General features: G+C 41.7%; 1 protein-coding gene across 10 annotated transcripts in view; it reads left to right on the forward strand.

Annotated features, from left to right (window-relative positions):
- RHBDD1 (rhomboid domain containing 1) overlaps window positions 1–18,835 on the forward strand; it is a 133,042-nt gene that overhangs the window by 9,585 nt on the left and 104,622 nt on the right. For 9 of the 10 annotated variants that reach the window (XR_008295588.1, XR_008295589.1, XM_027049002.2 and 6 more), the window contains one exon: window positions 17,930–18,437. Coding sequence is in view for 8 of the 10 variants with exons in the window: in XM_027049002.2 (XP_026904803.1) it covers window positions 18,005–18,437 (433 nt within the window). In the remaining 2 variants the exon portion in view is untranslated. Of the gene's footprint in view, window positions 1–965; window positions 1,199–17,929; window positions 18,438–18,835 lie in introns of all 10 variants that reach the window. The other variant, XM_027049017.2, reaches the window with a different exon arrangement.

An 18,835-nucleotide genomic window follows, 5' to 3' on the forward strand; every position in this document is an offset into this window, starting at 1 on the left:
GCATATTTGACAGGTTGAGAGAGAATTTGTCCCCTTACTCTGCTTTGTCCAAGGAAGGTCAGGGCATGCATTTTAAATCTTTGAGTGATGGGAGCCTCTAACTTTGGTGAGTTGGTTTAAGGATGGGATTGTGAGAATAAAACATGGAGTGGAAGTGAATAATAATGGCTGACAAACAGCACTTCTTAGGTTAGCTGACCTCCCTCCCACACACTTTATGCTGGTGGTATAGTCAGCTATGCCAGAATGGGACACAGGCATTCCTCAAATCCTCATGCTGTGCAAAATCATGTAATAAAAACCACAGGGCTTATGGTGCAAATGGTGGCTGGAGCAAAACACTCACAAAACTTTGTCAGTTGTACGTTAAAAAAAAAAAAAAGGAACCTAATAAAATGGTAGCATGGTCACACGTGTTAAATGGTTAAGAAATACATAACTACTACAATAAATATGGTACTTTGCCTTCAAAAAATCCTGAACTTTGCTTGTGAAAGTGGTTGTCAGAGGATTGGAGCTAGTGAATTATTGTCAGGTGGTAGTAGAAGGATTATCAGAAGTGGAAGGTAAGTTGTAACTGCCGATGTGATGGTGTAACTCGTAATATACTCTCTGATCTCAGGTAGGTGGTAGATGTTTGAGGTATGTAATTGGGTGCATTTGGTGAATTTCTGTGTAGCTTTCTTCAGCTGGGTGCAGTTTTCTGCTTTCACCTAATGCTTCTTGCGGATGAAATTGCACGTAATCAAATGCGAAATTTGCATTATGTTCTGTTGTTCCCTGAATATTAATTGCATTTGAACACATTTGCTTGTTACAAAGCAAGCACTGTAGCGGAGCTGACCAGGCTAATTAACTTCTACTTCTCTAATGTAGTTCGAGCATTTACGCTAACAGCACATGCATGCTGTTTCCTGTCTTAAAAATATCTTTCCTTTTTTCCACTTTCTGTTTTTCAAACCCAGGTGCAAGGGAGGTTTTCTCTGATTTGGACTGATGTAACATTTCTATATTGGCACATACTTGTACATTATTTTCCTGTTTTTAAAACGGGCTGGGTTCAGAAATGACACAAGACACGAGTGAAGGTGGAGGAAACAACTAAATGGCCAAGTGGTTCTCAGCAGGAAAAAGCATATCCATTTATTAGGAGAAATTAAGCCTCTTCTAGCTCTGATGGGATTTTGCACAAGGAACAGTAAGTTTGAATGATGTTTTACCATAATGTGAAGATGATTCCTATGTGACAGTCCCTTGGGTGAGACTGATGTCAAGTCTTCTAATAATATGAAGGTGCATTTATGCAGAAGTCATTCTTCAAAGGCAAAGTGAATGATGTGACCATGATTTTGGAGATTTGGTAAAACACAGGGCTAAGAGTTGAGATAGTGCTCCTTTATTCGAGCAATTCTTAAAAGGTAGAAAAGATATTTTTGCCTTTCTGTGGCTTGTCAGATTAAACCTTACTTTGTAGGACAGGACTGGGGGAGATGGCAGAATGCTAACCAGGGTGCACTTCACACCTGTCGTCCCCCCCCCCTCCCCCGCAGACCCACACTTTCCAGAGTCCTAGCTAGCAAAGTGCCTGGCACTGGTGGGAGAAAGTCAGAGAAGGCGTGAAAGACTTTTGATTCTCTGGTTCTCTCTTTGTATAGCATATATATATTCCACAGTGAGAAAAAAAACAACATTTAGGTTATTGTTACTTTTTTGTCTTTAACTGGATTTTTAAAATTGATTTTTTGTTTTTGTTGGCTATGACTGTGATAGTTACCAAAAGAAGTGGGGTATTTGAATGTTACTTTGTATTACTTTCTTAAATATAGATCAACAAATTGTCTTGTATCAAGAAAACAATTAGATTTGGGGTGCCTGGGTGGCTTAGTCAGTTGTGTGACTTAAGCTCAGGTCACATGATCTTGCAGTCCATGAGTTCAAGCCCCACGTTGGGCTCTGTGCTGACAGCTCAGAGCCTGGGACCTGCTTCAGATTCTGTGTCTCCCTCTCTCTCTGCTCTTCCCCCACTCATGCTCTGCCTTTCTCTCTTTCAAAAATAAATAAATGTTTAAAAAATTAAAAAAACAAAAACACTTAGGTTTGATAGAGTAAAAGTTTTCTGTAGTGAGATTTTCTATATTTGAAATAATTTCAAAATTCATACACATTTTGGTATGTTTAATGGAAGTCATCAACTGCCCTTTCTTGGGAAAGACTATTCTTTATGCTGAGATTATGTCCTTCCTAATTTTTTTGGTGGTCAAGTATCATATCTTTTATTGAAAGGTGACTTCTTATTTCAGCTCTGACATGTAAAGAGTTTGGAAATTGTCATCCCTGTCCTCACAACAGGACAAAAGCTGAACAAATTGAAAATCAAGATTTTATAGATCTGTCAGAGAACTGAAGATATAAGGCAGACTGTCACCCCCAAATCTTAGAGGCTCATATTGAAAGTCATAGTCAAGTTCATTCCTGTAGGAGAGGAAAAAATTCTGTTCCCTTCTATGCTCCTGGGTTCTCCAGTTGGAGCCCTGTAAACCAGACTGACAGAAGACAGATCAGCAAGAGAAAAACAAAACAAGTTTATTAGCATGTGTGTTGTGTACATATTTGGGAGTACACAGAGATGAGTAACTCAGGGGGATGGTTAGAACTTGGGCTTATATAGCATTTTAACAAAAGAACAACACGTTCGTGGGGAAGTGACAAGACAAAGGAAAAGGACTTTAAGTTTCTGTAGGAGGCAAATATGTGGGCAATTAATGGAAGATATGGGCTAATTAGCAAAGTTTGTTATGTATATTTCATGGGTGTCCAATCAAAGGTTGTCCCAGATTAACTTTTGTGTTTCCTTGAAGATACGGAGGGGAATGCCTGCAAATTCATGTCCACCTCTTAGGTAAATAGAAGAGGGCAAAGGACTTGTATTTGCTTCTTCTCAATTGCCTTCAGCTCAGAAAAAATCTTCATGCCAAGTGGCATATATTGGTGGCATATTCTGCTTCCCTGCAATTAGCTTGCTTGGAACTGAGGTCACTGAAGGTAGTAACTATTAGAACTATTTAAATAGTAACTTCCATGATTTGCTGGAGTCTAAGTGTAGACTATCTTGAGAGTTAAAAACTCTCAGCTTTTCTGCAGACAAACCTGACTCATCATTTCATTTTAATAACAGAGACTAGAGCCGGATTATCTCGTGGTTAAAATTTCTGCTTGTCTATAAAATGGAGAAATAATAATAACAGTGCCTGTTCATAAAGTTTGGAGGATCGAATGGGATACGTGAAATAAAACTAAGAATTTAGGAATGAGTTTGGTGTCTTTATCTAAAGGGAAACAACCCGTGGATTGGGAGGTACAGTGCCTAACAAGCAGTGAACACTCTTCTTTGAGGATTTTGGGCAAGCCGGAATGTGATAGGACATTACAAGAGGCAATGTGGAAGCGGGGCATGATTGGCTAGGGGGCGGGGATATCCTGATGAGGCTGGTGTGTTCTGTTTTCTAGGGTAAGATAAGCTAGCTGCAGCTAAAATGGAGGATCGTTAGTGGTGGTCAGGTTTCCTTGACAGTAAGGCGTTTCTTGTAAGTGCAGGCTGGCTGAGGTCTAGGTTTGTGATCTGGGTCAGGCCACGAGCGTGGCCTCCAGTTGTGGGTCCTGATCTGTGAATTAGTTTTATCAGATAATAGCACACTCGTAAGGTTGGAGAGCCGTACTTCCAAAGACGAACTGGTAATATGTGTGTGTAATTTTGGCCAGTGATTTGACTTTTCTTTTTGACCTCTATTTTAGAAAAACCAGCAATCAATAGAAAATGAGTATTTCTATTGAAGTCATTAAAACAATAGCTAAGATTTAAGGAGTGTTGACTGTGTGCTTGGCATTAGTTTAAGCACTTTGATGTTTTAAGTCATTTAATCTTTACGTTTAGCCATTATTACTACCACTCTATTTTACGTAGTGGGAAGCTAAGGCTTGGTTTAGCTGCCTTGCATAAAGTCACACAGCACACGGCTGAAGCCAGTCAGTGGGACCAATTTAGACTGGAGTGTGTGCTCTCAAACCCCAAGACACCCTGAAAACACGCAGCTTGGAGGATATGATAACTGGGTCTGGGGAAATCCTACTGACAGTTGTGGGCCATCCATTCAGAGAGCATTGTGGGACATCAGTGTTGTGGTCAGGGAGCCTGCCGATGAGGAGCCTGGTGGAGAGCTGGGCTGGCAGTTGAGGAGGAATTGAATGGGTTGGGAGGAGTAGAAGGAAATGTGTCGCGGAGCAGGGAGTGATGCTAGGAGGGCCCTTCCTACATCCCCTTCATCCATTCTGACAGACTTCTAGCTGTCAGGACCTGCTAGGACTCAAACACTAGCCTCTGAGTGTTTTCTCTGGCCCCTGACACTTGCTTTGCCAGGTATCACGAGCCACAAGTGACAGTGAGGTAAGGCAGACTCTCAGCCCTTTGGGCGATAGCACTGGGGCGTATCTACGCCAGCTCCCAGACTTCCCAGTGAGATTAAGCCCCAGGCACCCATCGTGATGGCTGGCTTGATAATGCACACAGCTTTGGCTGCTTTGCCTTCCCTGGTTTGCTTCCCTACTGGCCTCCTGGTCAGTTGCCTCCCAAATGAATTATCATAAATCCCAAACGTGTGGCTTCCCAAATAAATTACTTGCACAGAGACCTTTGTCTCAGTGTCTGCTTCTGGGGGAAGCCCAAACAATGTATAATAATACCAGAACAAGTTGTTACAGTCATCAAGAGAATTCTAATTAAATCCTCATACCAACCCATTTTATAGATGGGAAAACTGAGGCATGGATTGGTGTGGTACTTTGCTCAAGGGAATAACACAGGTAATAAACAGACCAGATGGGTGATCTGATCCAAGGCAGCTGTCGTAACCTCTGCTTGTGCTGAGCAAAGACCTAGAGGCAGGCATGACCTGATCAGACAGCTAGGCATAGGAGAGTAACAGAAGTTACTCAGAGTTTTAAGTACTCAGAGTTTTAAGTTTCACAATCCCAAGGGCTTCAAGGGAGCGTCTTGGCAGGGGTCTCTTGTTCTGCCATTACAAAGCTGCACAAAGGGTTTCTTTCTTTTAGACGTCGCTTGGGTTGGATTTATGAGCTCAGAATGCCCCTCATCTGGATTTTTGCACGTTGATGTTTTCCCTAGAGTTGGGGAGGTACAGAGAGAAACGAGGCCTCGTTGCCCTTCTGAGGGACCACCATCTGGGGCTTGCACATGGACGTGTTTGATTGTGGGCAGTTTATCGCAGAGAGGACCTTTACACCACCCCCCTTTCCCAATGATCTTATCCCTGAGAAATTCAAGGCAAGGTGACTTAAGACGCTCTGTGTCTGTTTATGATTTTCCAAATGGCCCTCCCTTGATTCCAGTGAAAATGTTTGAAAGCCACCCAGCAAATGGGCAACAGTAAATGAGTAAAAATATTTGTGTGCACAGAAGGACTCCTGCTGGGGCACCTGGGTGGTTCAGTTGGTTGAGGTCCGACTCTTGATTTCAGGTCACGATCCCAGCCAGAGTTGTGGGATTGAGCCCCACGTCGGGCTCTGTGTCGAGTGTGGAGACTGCTTAAGATTCTTTCTCTCTCTCCCTCTGCCTCTCTCTCCTGCTGGCACTCTTCTTTGTCTTTCTCTAAAATAAAAAAATAAATAAATAAGGAGGACACCTGCTTACTGTAGAGTCATATAGTCAGACTCTTCTGGTGACCATGACAGAATGAAAACTGGATCATTCTGTAGAACTGTTTTATGTTTCTGTAAATCTGTATCCTTAATCGCCCTGTGGAGTGAAGCACTGTTACCTCTCTCATTTTGTGCAGGGAATAATCAGAGCAGCTTCCTGACTTGTTTGAAGCAAACAGTTGTGTGCACTTTGTCTTTTTCTTTCTCTGAGCCTGATAACTCTGCCTCGCCTGTGGTAGATGGTCAGTGTGTTGTTTGTTGACTGATCATATGGGTGACCTGGTTAAAATGTAGCCCCTTCCAGGGTGCCTGGGTGGCTCCGTCAGTTGAGCGTCCGACTTCAGCTCAGGTCACGGTCTCATGGTTCATGAGTTGGAGCCCTGCATCAGCCTCTTTGCTGTCAGCCCGGGGCCTGCTTTGGATCCTCTGTCCCCCTTGCTCTCTGCCCATCCCCCATCCGTGTTCATGTGCACATGTGCGTGCCCTTGCTCGCGCTTTCTCAAAAATAAATAAACATTTAAAACAATTAGCCTCTTCCAGGCTAGGATACAGTTAAACTTTCTTCTCCCAGGCGGGATTGATCGATTTCTCTCTGATCGTGTGCCTCTCTGTGTCTCTTTCTCCATCTGCCTCAGTCTCCATGTTTGGTGCATGTGTTTGGAGAGAACCGTTCGGTCTTAAGACTGGACTCAGACTTTCGGAGCTTTGTGTGCCCCAAAGCAACTTGATGATCCAACTCAGCCTAATGAGATGGATGTTCTTGGACATTCAGGACCCCAAAGCTAGGAGCAGACGTGGGATGAGTAGAACCAGGACCGTGGGCAGAAGCAGGAGAGGACGTGCTACCTCGCCGGGAAGGGTTTCTCTGGTTCATTTTCATCCTCTTCATGCTTTTTACCTAAGGTTTTCAAATTGCCAGGGGAATCCCCAGCATTTGGCTCGTCACTAGCAAGGCCTTGTCTTTTGCTTTCACTTTGACAAAGTCCTTCGTTCCTGGGAGCATATTATGAATCTTAATTTCCTCCACTCCGCGTAAATAAACTGACACACCTAGCTGTTCTGTCATCATTGTTGTTGAAACTAATTGAGAGCGTTTCCTAAATCTGTAGTTCCTTTCCTGAGTCTCTTGCCTGTATGTGAAACCAGCTCATTGTCCCCCCAAGCCGGAGACTTTTCCAGAGGTTTGCTAACATGGGGCCCCAATATAGAGCCAGAGAAGACGATGATCTTGAGCCCCAGCTTCCTAGAAGGGCGTGGCCCAGTTCTGGAGCCCCCGCCCAACTACTGCTTCAACAGCACATCTGTGCCCAAGATCACTGAGTCGGATGGGACAGTGGAGGAGTGGCAGACTGTGGTAGACAATGAGGGCAGGACAGAGACCCGGTCGCCCGGCAAGATGATCCAGAATCACCCGACACCTTCAGCCCCCGGTGAAGCTGTTTCCGTCCTCGGCCAGTCCTCAGGGAAGTAGAAAAACTTGGTTTTTGTTGTGGTGGTGTTGGTGGCTTTTTGTTTTCTTGTTTTATCTTTTACTTCTTAGGCCTTTCTATCCTCCTCCTTAATGACTGGGCCAGGATGGAAGCTGAAGTCTTCTGTCTAACCTTGTGTACCTCTTAGGTGAAATCGACCAAACCTTTGTGAACCTTATCACCCCCTGAATATTGTTAAGACTCCATAGGATAGAACAGATTATCAGGTCCTGACTTGACAGTTTCTTTTGGTGATTCTATTTATTGCCGTGGGGCATGTATTTCTGTGGCTCAGGGTAGATAATTGCATCATTTGAAACTACTTTCCGATATTTAATTTCAACTTCTCTTTTCATGGCTACTACCTTAGTTCTGCCTCAGTTATTTTTGTGTGTGCAAAATAAATTTTATTAAAATGTCTGCGTGCAGCAGCTCCAGAAACTCTGATGGCTCTAGAATTTCTATATCTAAGGGTCTCAGAAGGAGGGATCTGGTTGGAAGTGGAGGGGGTGCAGGGTTGGGAGCCAGTAGCCAGGGGATGCCTTAAAGCTGTGTTTGCATGGCAAGCATGCTCTTTTAATTAGATTGTATGTTAATTTGGATTATTTGGGGGGATGATCATGAAGATTAACAGCCCTCTCCCCCAGTGGGCACCATCTGCATATTTCTGAACTGTATAAGTCTTACCCATTTTTTACCCAATCTTGCGAACATAACCCTTCTACCCTCAGCAACCAGAGTTGTTTATGTCTCAGAATTTCTTCACATTGGTTTGCTTTCTAGGAATTTTACTTTAAGATACCTGTTTACTTCTTTTGAGCTGTTAAAAATGTAATTCTCTCCTAGTAATAATTTTTGTAAATAGACATTCTATTTCAGTAACCCTCATTATTGTTGAAAGCACTATCTAACTTCAAATGTACGGCTCTTCCTTTTCTCTCTTGGTGAGATCTTTTTGTAAAAAGAAGCCCTTTGCTAAATGGTTAAGTAATGAAATCTTCACACTTATAATCACTTTTTTTTTCTCATTATTGCTTGAGTTAGATCTAATAAAAATGTACACCATATAAGTAGGGATTGAACTAAAAATGCAAAATTGTCTTCTTCCCTTTTAGTACTTAAAAAAAAACGTCTCTCAAACTTGAGTTTACCCTCCAAGGAGCATTTACGTGGAAGAAAAGTAGCTGGCATTGGAAGGGTTCCTAGTCTAGTGAGTTATGTTAAAAGATACTGGGTGTGAAGCAGAACTTTGAACGACTTCCTGCACTGCATCTAGATCACAGCCTGGAATTTCCAAAGCTTTTTATTTAACCACTTACAGACATTCGAGGCATTTGTTATACGCGGTGGATGCGCAGACTTTGGGAGGGCTTGTCATAGGAACAGGCCAGGGCACCAAGGTTTGCAGTGGTGACAGACACAGATTAAGGGGCTTGCCAGATAAGCGGTACCATCTGGTGGGAGGAGCTGGATTTGAGTCCTAAGAATCCAGTTTATGAGCATTGCCATCTTGGTTTATCTGTACAGGAAAAACGGAATTTCTTTCTCTGTTTCATGGTTTCACACCGGAACTGCTGAAAGGATTTCTAGTAAACTGGGACAGTTGTGTTTGGAATGATCAGATTTAAAAACTAAGCTAGGGGATGTGTGTGAAATGCACTTTGTGACCCCTGGTGGTGAGAGCACCCCGCGTGACTATCCATGTGTGGAGAGGGTCACTTACTAAGCACCTTGGACAGAGAAACCCAGGGCCGCGGGGTGAACATCCCCTGAAAGGGCAGAATCTCCATGGAGCTACTCCTCACATGGGCAGCTCTGTAGAGTATGCTGCAGAATAGGCAGCAGGATGGTCAGGTGATTTTCCTGGCAAGTGTTTGGGTAGACCAGTTAGTCAATAAACATGGAACTAAGTTTGTCTTCAGACTATTGTGAGAATTACATGAAGCAAATTACACATAACTACTTTGAAAACTGTAAATGTGTGAGATACTAGTTCTTATTGGGGAAGTATGTAAATATTATAAGACTTTGAAATGCTTGAAGTTGGTCAGATGATGATGGTAAAAATGTAATACCTGCTAACACTGGTATGTTTATTATGTGTGCGTATTATGTTTCAGGCTTTGTCCTGCATGGTTTATGGACATTAGCAAGTCTATGAGGCAAGTCTTAGTAGTATTTTGTATGCATTTTATAAATGAGGGAACTTAGGCACAGACTGAGAATTTGAACAAGATCATAAAATTCCAATCAGTTGAGTCAGGATTTGAACCCAGACCATTAGGCTTCAGAGTCCATTTTATTAACTATGATACTCTTCAGTCTTAGGATGATGTAGTAGAGAACATGATGGATTGGGGGCAGGGAATAACATGATAAGACTGGATTTTCAGTAAATCTAGTCAGTCATTACATAAGTGAATCAGGGGAAGAGTGCCCAGTGAGAAGGCCTTGACTTTTGGTCAGGTCTGTTACCACATAGTATATGCCTTTATTGATGGTTCCTCACTTGTCTGGAATATTCTGTTGCTTCTTGTGTTATTCTAGTGGTCTTCAATCCCATCCCCCTCAGGGATCAGGGATTCTGCCTTCCACTTGAATGATACTGATACTTAAGGCAGGCTAGTATAAACAACAGTTGGGCATTATCTCATTAAGATGTGAGCAATCTTATATTTGTTTTCATTTGGAGAGGTGGTAGATGGAGAAAAAGAGGGAGGAGGAGATCTTGTCATAAAAACCCAATGTCTGGTAGCTTAAAATGAAAACAATTTAGCCAGTTGGCATTTGGGAGATAGTGTAATGGTTGTATAGAACTAGGTAAGACAATTTCTCAGGTGGTTGTAAAGATGGAGCATATGAGGTTGGAGAACCATGGAATAAATGGAGGTCTCAGAAGCCCTCAAAGGGGAATTGTGCTTTCAATTCCCAGTTTTTTCTGGAACAGAGACCAAGTTGTAGGTGTTTCCATGAATGAAACTTAATTACTGAGAGCGTCACATGTTAATGACTAGATCCCTGTTACCTTCTTAATATAATTTGATTTCAGTGTTCATTTTTTATTCATGAAGTCAGTTTTCATTCACTTGACTGTTTTCATCTCTTTGGATTGCTCTGGCTTTAATATGAAACAAGAGGGGCGCCTGGGTAGCTCAGTCGGCTAAGCATCCAACTCTTGACTTCAGCTCACCGTTTGTGAGATCAAGCCCCACATTAGGCTCTCTGCTGACAATGTGGAGCTTACTTGGGGTTCTCTGTCTCTCCCTCTCTTTCTGCCCCTCCCCTATTTGTGTGTGCCCCCTCTCTCTCTCAAAATAAATAAACGTGAAAAAAAATTTTTTAAATAAGAAAATAGAGAATGCTACTCTGATTCTTTGGCCTGATTTATTGTGACTCAGGAAGCCAGCTAACAGATACAGGTGGCCAGAAAAATTTGTCATTTATATTCCACTTGCCATTAAACAATTATGGTACTATAAGAAAGATTCTACCCTGTACCCCCAAGACTCCCCATTTACTGATCAGCTCAGGTAGATGATTATTCTGGTAAATTGAATACAGTGTAAGGTGTGAAAGCCATACCATCTGCTATTACATTTAATATTTAAATATTAAGTTAATTTTTTTTCCTAATGTTTATTTATTTTTGAGTGAGACAGAGCACGAGAAGGGGAGAGGCAGAGAGAGAGAGAGGGAGACACAGAATCTGAAGCAGGCTCCAGGCTCTGAGCTGTCAGCACAGAGCCTGATATGGGGCTTGAACCCACGAAGTGTGAGACCATGACCTGAGCTGAAGTCAGAAGCTCAGCCGACTAAACCATCCAAGAGCCCCTAAGTATTAAGTTTTAAAAGCATAATTTACATGTTATTCATGCAACTGTGTATTGCATTTAAAAACCATATATTGCCTCTAAGCTGTATAGGCTTTTTGAAATGTATTCATATATTTGGAAAGAGGAAACAAATTACTTTGCAAGCACTTAGTTAATAAATTCTTGTCTTTCACTAAATGCAAATACATGTTACACTATACCGTTCTCTTATTTTCAAAAATGTTTTGGAAATGTGCATTTTGTAATTTGGCTCTCTTGGGACCTAAGGAAGCTAATACCTTTTAGGGAAAATAAAATTATGCTAATTATGAAGTTTTATTGGATGACCAAAGAATTTTATTATTTTGTGCCAGACTAAAATGTTACCATCGATTGGCCTTCTAGGAAGAAGTAGAGAAAATAATTTCTTATGTTTGGATTAGAAAAGCCATGAATGATAGGATTCCTGAGAGGCTTCGAGGGGTGAGAAGAAATGGTTTAGTTCAGTTCATTCCTAGAGAAAGTAGATTGTACTAAAACCAAATAAGAAAAAAATGCATTGTGTTTTGTGTGTATTTTGACCAGCTTAGTGTGGTATTTATGATGCACTAATTTGTTGTCCATCTCTCGTAATTTAAAAAGCAGAGGAAGTGTTTATGTTTAACATAATCTGCTATTTCCATAACAGTTTTGCTTCGTTTGAAGCAATAAAACATATTAACAGTTTTGCAATATTTATTGTCACATGAGTGCCTGAGCCAGGCCCCTGCTAGTGAAGTACAGTCAGTCACATTCACTCTCAACACAATACATCCAGGGGGACCGCGGTGCTAAAATCTTGGCATTGTAGGGGCACCTGGGTGGCTCAGTCAGTTGGGCATCTGACTTTGGCTCAGGTCATGATCTCACAGTTCAGGTATTTGAGCCCTGCGTAGGGCTCTGTTCGGACAGCTCAGAGCCTGGAGCCTGCTTTGGATTCTGTGTCCCCCTGCTCCTCCCCCACTGGCGCTCTGTCTCTCCCTGTCTCAAAAATAAAAACATTAAAAAAATATGTATATATTTTTAAATCCTGGCAGTGTAACCAAAACAATTTCTTTGTGGTTCCATCTTTCTTTCTGAAGCTTTCTTTTGACCTGAGGTTGTTAACTGTTTCTTGGAGGGAGAGAGAGGTGCGGAGAGGAAGAAACAAAGAGAGGGGAGAGAGAGAGAGAGAGAGAGAGAGAGAGAGAGAGAGAAGGAGGGAGAGGGCGTGAGCTTGTCTGTATGGTTATGTGTGCCTATCAGCATGTGTTTATATTACGTTTTAAGCAATGAAAATTTAGGCATTTGCTCAATGTCCTTAGTCATTAGGGAAGTCTAAGTGCCACCTCACACTCAGATGGCTGTAGTGAGAAAGGTGGATAAAAACAAGTATGGTTGAGAACGTGGAGAAATTGGAACGCTCATACGCTGCTGGAGGGAATGTAAAATGGTACAGAAATGTGGAAAACACTTTACCAGTTCCTCAAAAAGTTACACATAGAGCTACCATGTGACCCAGCAATTCCACCCCTAGGTGTATATCTAAGTGAACTGAAAACATGTGTGCCTACCAAAAAAAAAAAAAAAAGAAAAAGGAAAAAGACACATGAACATTCGTAGCAACATTAATCCTTAGAGTCAAGAAGCGGACACAACCCAAATGTCCATCAGCTGTCAGTGGATCAGCACTGTTACCGCCAGATGCCAAATTGGGAATGTAATTTCTAACTGCTGTTTATTCTTGCAGCTTCAGGGTTCTGAATTCTTCTAGAACATTTTAACTGAAAATTGAGACCTATACCACCATAGTAAATGGTAATGATCAAATACTTTCTGCTTTGTAAGTAGAATTGAAAATCACTGTAATTAGTTTTTCCCCTTTTTATAAAACCCCTCTCTCTGCCCCTTGAGACACATTGGTTTCCCAAGTTACGAATTCACTTTCTTTTGTTTGTTCTAGCCACTTAGTTTTTCTTATTACATACCTGTTTAATATTTAATTTCTCATTAAAAGTAAATATGGCTAATTTTCCTTTCAGTATTCCAAGAAGCCCTCCATTTCTCTCCGTCACAACTTTGATATAGTGCTGTCTAGTGTGTATGACTACATAATTCAAATGCCGTTTTTTTAATCAAATAGTCCTGGCAAAACAACCTATTAATACATTTTAAATGGATCAGAGGCTTATTTCTATAAAGTTAAGATAAATTCTGTAAACACTGTTCTGGAGCTAAAATGTAAATGGATTCATATGCATAGTTCTGTGGGGAAGGTGGTTCCAGTTTGTAGGAAATATACTTAGAAATGAACCGATTATAGCCTTTTCAGTCAGTCTTACTTATTGCATATGGAGTCCTTGGGCACATAACTGATTAAGCACTAACTCTATGCCAGTCACTGTGCTAGACTCTGGGTATTCGGTGGTGATCAGAACAGATAAGGTAATTCTGTCCTCGGCCATTTCTGCTGCAACCGTGGAGCTCCTGGTATGGGAGCACAGTGACTGGGGAAGAGACCAGAGAGGTGGGCGGGGTCCTATTTGTCACAGCACGTGGTTGTGGTTAGGCGTTTGGACTTTATTCTGACTTTCATGAGAAGCCATTGCGAGGGAATCCAACTTCGGTTTTATAGGGATTACTGTGGGTGGTGGTGGAAAACAGTTGGTGGGTATGAGGATAAGCAGAGAACCCAGTTAGGGAGTTTGTTGTAATCCAGGCAAGGTACGATTGTGGCTTAGATTGGACTAGGGCTCAAGAGCTAGAAAGAAGTAGATTGACACCCACTGTGGAAGAATCAACTACATGTGGTGGATGGGATGTGGGGGTCGGGGATTGATGGGGGCGAAGGTGGGTCAAGGATGTTTCCTACATCTCTGACTTGAACAGCTGGGGAGCAGGAAATTCTGTGTCCTGAGATGATGAATATGGAAGCAGAATTAGAAGGGATGATCCAGTGTTCAGCAGGGGGGCAGGTTGACCATGTGGGGAAAGACGGGTTTGAGGTGGGGGGAGTGCAGGGACTAGCCTGCTCTTCCTTGGGCTGTGGTAACTGCTTTATGGTCTGGGTACAAGTTAGAATAAATAAATCACTTCCCCAACCAAACACGCTGAACTGGTTTCCAGCTTATAGACGAGTCGCTGTAACCCATCATGCCTCTGTGGTCTGTTATAGTTCCTCAGTCTGAAGATTTTTATGTATTAGATGAGCAGGAGAAAACAACATTCATTTATGGTCAGTGCTCACTTACTGTGATCTCTTCCCTTTGGTATTCCTAGAACTGTGCCTGCCTGGCCCACAAGGTCAGGTTATAGATTTGATCTTCACATGGACCATGTGGATTTTCTGTTACCATGTTACAGGCTGCATCCCTTACTTCGTAAGGCTGACTCGATAGCTTTATGCGGAAGGAAAGTGGGCCATAGAGTTGGTATGAAATATGCCCATTTATCTTTGCTACATAAAACCCCTGACTTCTAATTCTACCCACACTGGTATTCTAGAGGCCTTTATTTGGAAATGTGGGACTCAAATATATATTCTGCACATCTCACATCGGCTGTGGTTATAATCTGCCTTCGCATTAAGTATACGTTTGTTGCGGGTGTGAACCACACCATTTTAGTCATCCTTTGATTTTCTACAGCCAATATTTTTATTTCTTTCAGCAAATAGAAACGGATTATGTAGAGGCTGAGATTATAAGTGTTGCGTCCTTTGCTGTACCTCTACTGCCTGGCATAGAGACTGGCATGCTTTTGGCACTTGATGTTTATTAAATCAATGAGGGACAGAAGAAATGGCTAAGTAGACATTTTGTGAGAAGGAGGGGTAATTCAGTTTTCAGAAACCAAGAGATCAGACAGGCTGTATTCTTCCTGTAAGATTATGATCCTGAAACGTACTGAAAAATCCAGGCTTCGGAATATAAATTTAGGGAATCAAAATGACAGAAAGGATTTTAGAAACCATGGGAATGGAGTTCCATGAGCATGTGCAAAAGAGAGCAAGGATAGAGGAAAAGGGAAAAGCAGAGGAAGGGGGATTGGAAGGAGGGATGGCAGTACAGGAGAGCACAGTGTCCAGGAGGCAGGAGGCGTCACCAGCTGGAGATGGTGGTGAGAAGGGACACGGATGGAAAGGGACCTTTGGATTTGGGCAGAAGTCAAGCAAGTGTAATATGAGCCTGAGTGCACAGTGTGATATGAGATTGGGGAAATTCCATTGTCTTTTTGTTCATATTCCTCATCACTAATGATTCCAGTCAAGGAGTCAAGGGGGGGAATTTTCTTTCTTTTTTTTAAAATTTTTATTCTTTATTTTTATTTTTCTAATATTTATTCTTTATTTTATTTTTATTTTTTATACTTTTATTAATTTTTTTTTTTTGACTGAGAGAAAGAGAGCAGGGGAGGGGCAGAGAGAGAAGGGGGACAGAGGATCCACAGTGGGCCTGGTGCTGACAGCAGAGAGCCTGATGCAGGGCTCGAACTCATGAACCATGAGATCATAACCTGAGTCAAAGTTGGATGCCTAACCAACCGAGCCACCCAGGTGCCCCAAGGGGGAATTTTTCTTAAGCAAAGACATAATTAGTTTTGATTTCCTCCTGTGCACAGCCTGGCATCATAGGGCACTCTTTATATTGAGATTGAAGGGTTCGTTTTGTGATTTCTTATAAGCCGATTACTTAATGTTTAAGGCTGTATTTTTCCATTGCTCCTTTTATAGGTATTGAGGTTTGATATTAAAATTATTTAGGGAATGTTGCAAAAAAAAGTCACAGTAGTTGGAGATTTGAAAGTCGACTTGAATGTCAATGTGAAAAATATAGACTGTTTCTCTAAAATAACCCAGGAGATGATCTTCAGTTGAAATTTTATTAAGTTCTGTAGTTCATGAGAATGGTATTGAACTATGTTAATAAGCCCATAGCAATAAAGAACCTTGGGTTGTGCTAATAATGCGGGTATACACATACACACATGCATGCACACAAGCGTAATTTTTTCTGGGTCATTTCCTAGAATCCATGTGGGAGGAGGATAGGGAGTACATTTGCACCTTATTAAGATGCTACAATTTGCAAAACTTGCCCACATAAGTGGGCTTACCTTACAGTAATAAAAAAATGTGTCTACTGTGTATTCGACATCTGCTGCTTTCCAGACGTATTACAGTAATCCTGGGAGGGAGGTATTATCATTCCTAATTTAAAGTGAAGAAAGTAAAGTTCAGAGAGTTTTAAAGTAATTTGCTCTAGGTCACAAAGCTTATAAAGTAGAATTGTACCCGTTTTTTAGCCCGAAGCCCATGTACCTTCCAACGTTCTGTCTGAATGAGAATCTTTAGGGTATCAGAGTAAGTCATGTATTTGGTTGGGAGCCCAAGAACCTCCATAGAGTAAAAACCACTAGATGAGAACTTTTGCAGCATCCTGGCCCCAACCTGCCTATTTACCCTTATCTGCAACTGACATTTTTCTTCTTTCTTCCTGTTATGATGGACGAGGCTGTTCCTTCCAAGGACTTAAGTTCTTATCTTTTGCGTCTTTAGTCTGTGGCTCTTTCTTTACTAACTTCTTCCCATAAGCCTAAACTAGTCCCTCACCAAAGGAAATCCCTTCAGTATTGGTGAGTAATTGCTGTGTAACATACCAGTCTAACACTTGGTGAAGTTACAGTATGATTTATTTAGCTCATTGTTCTGTGGGTCAGCAAATTAGGCCGGGCTGTGCTGGATTCATGTCTTGTCTGTGGTCAGCTGCTGGTCAGCTAGACAGCTTTGCTTCAGGGGCATTAGCTGGCTAGTGGTCAGGGCCATAAGGGTGCCTGGAGCTTGTGTCTTCCCTCATCCAGCAGGCTAGCCCAGACTTGGCCACTTGGTTGCTTCAGGGGGGTTCAAGAGAAAGCAGAAGCCTGTCCGTCATCTCGAGGGCTACATTCAGAATTAGTGTCCTTTTGTTTGCGATCTACCAGCCAGAGGAAGTCACAAGGCCAGCCCAGGTTCAGGGGGTGGAGACGTAGTGCTGAACTTGGTGCTCTGTCTTGTTGCTACCTCTGTTTTACTCCATTAAGACCACAGTCCTGTTACCACCTCGAGTTTGGGCTTCCTCTGTCACTGAGCTTAAAATATAGTATGGCAATTGTTGGCTTACTTCTTAGTAGAAGGTGACCTCCTTAAAGACAGTGACCATTTGAATCTAGGATTTGGCACATAGCAAGAAACTTTAAAAAAGCAGAAGTTTTTGTGAAGATAAAGCATCCTAGCAGTTGATAACTGACAATATGGAGTAGGGGATAGTAAATGATTGCATTTTAAAACCTGCCGGTGGAAGTTTAAAAACTTTGGGGCTAAATAAATAAATAAGTAAATAAATAAAAAATAAAAACTTTTGGGCAGACTTTATTGAATATATCAAAATTGAATATTTCTTTAAAAAAATTAAGGTGGTAAAGAATCTTGCTCAGCATTCTGAGTAGAAATCGTTATTAAATATTTACATACTATCTTTTAGGATTTTTTTTATTAGGTTGCAAGTTTATTTATAAGGAAGACAAGTCATATTTTCATGGCATATTTGTCACAGAAAGCATACCCATCCATTAACTGGTCCATTGGGATTTGGGTGAAATGTTCTGTTTTAGAATGTAAGATGAGGGAGGACATCAGCTAGCATCCTGGATGTTGGTCTGGAAGACATTGATAATAAATGTTTCTGTCAGACAGGAGGTGTGAGATATATATGCATATATATACACACACACACACACACGTATATTTATACATATACATATATATATACATATGTACGTATATGTATATATAACGTAAGCTCATCTTCAAATGAGTATGTCTTATTGGCGCATTAAGTCTTAATTAGTGGATTTTCATGTGCATTTTATTTTATGTTTTAGGTTCAGCTCCCTGTATATCTTCCCAGATGTCTAAAACCTGACCACAATTTTCCATCACTGGGTTGATATCTAACCATGCAGCGGAGATCAAGAGGAATTAATACTGGACTTATTCTGCTCCTTTCTCAAATCTTCCATGTTGGGGTCAACAATATTCCACCTGTCACCCTAGCAACTTTGGCTGTCAACATCTGGTTCTTCTTGAGTCCTCTGAAGCCACTGTTGGGCTCCTGCCTTAGCGTGGAGACGTGTTACCAGCAGAAAGACTGGCAGCGCCTACTGCTTTCTCCTTTTCACCATGCAGACGATTGGCATTTGTATTTCAATATGGCATCCATGCTATGGAAAGGAATCAATCTGGAAAGGAGACTGGGAAGTAAATGGTTTGCCTATGTCATCGTCACATTCTCGCTACTCACCGGGGTGGTGTACCTGTTGTTGGAATTTGCTCTTGCAGAATTTATGAATGAACCTGTCTTCAGAAGGAACTGTGCTGTAGGTTTCTCAGGTAAGGCAGATAGATTTCTAAAGTAGCGTGCACGAAGACAGAGAGGTGTGGCTGTTGCCATTTTATGAAATGTGGGTCCCTATTTGGCGAGGGAACTGAATTCTGAGTGGCTAAAGATTGCCGGGGCTTGGATTTTGGAGAGAAGGATGATTGGAGCACAGGAGGGACATAGATCTTGCTATTAATCTCTGTTAATCATTCACTGATTAACTGCCTCATTCACTCTTGGACAATTTGTTTGGACCAGGGTCTGCTCGAAGGTAGTTTTGTTAGGAGATGTAGTTCTAGAAACATGTACTTGCTCCATCATGGTGGGGCCAAGGAGAGACCCGCTGGTGTATCTGTGATAAGGAGTTCTCTAAAACATTGAGTATGCCTCTCAATGACTTCATTAAAAT

The sequence above is a fragment of the Acinonyx jubatus genome, chromosome C1 (assembly GCF_027475565.1).
Source record: "Acinonyx jubatus isolate Ajub_Pintada_27869175 chromosome C1, VMU_Ajub_asm_v1.0, whole genome shotgun sequence".
NCBI classification, from domain to species: Eukaryota; Metazoa; Chordata; class Mammalia; order Carnivora; family Felidae; genus Acinonyx; species Acinonyx jubatus.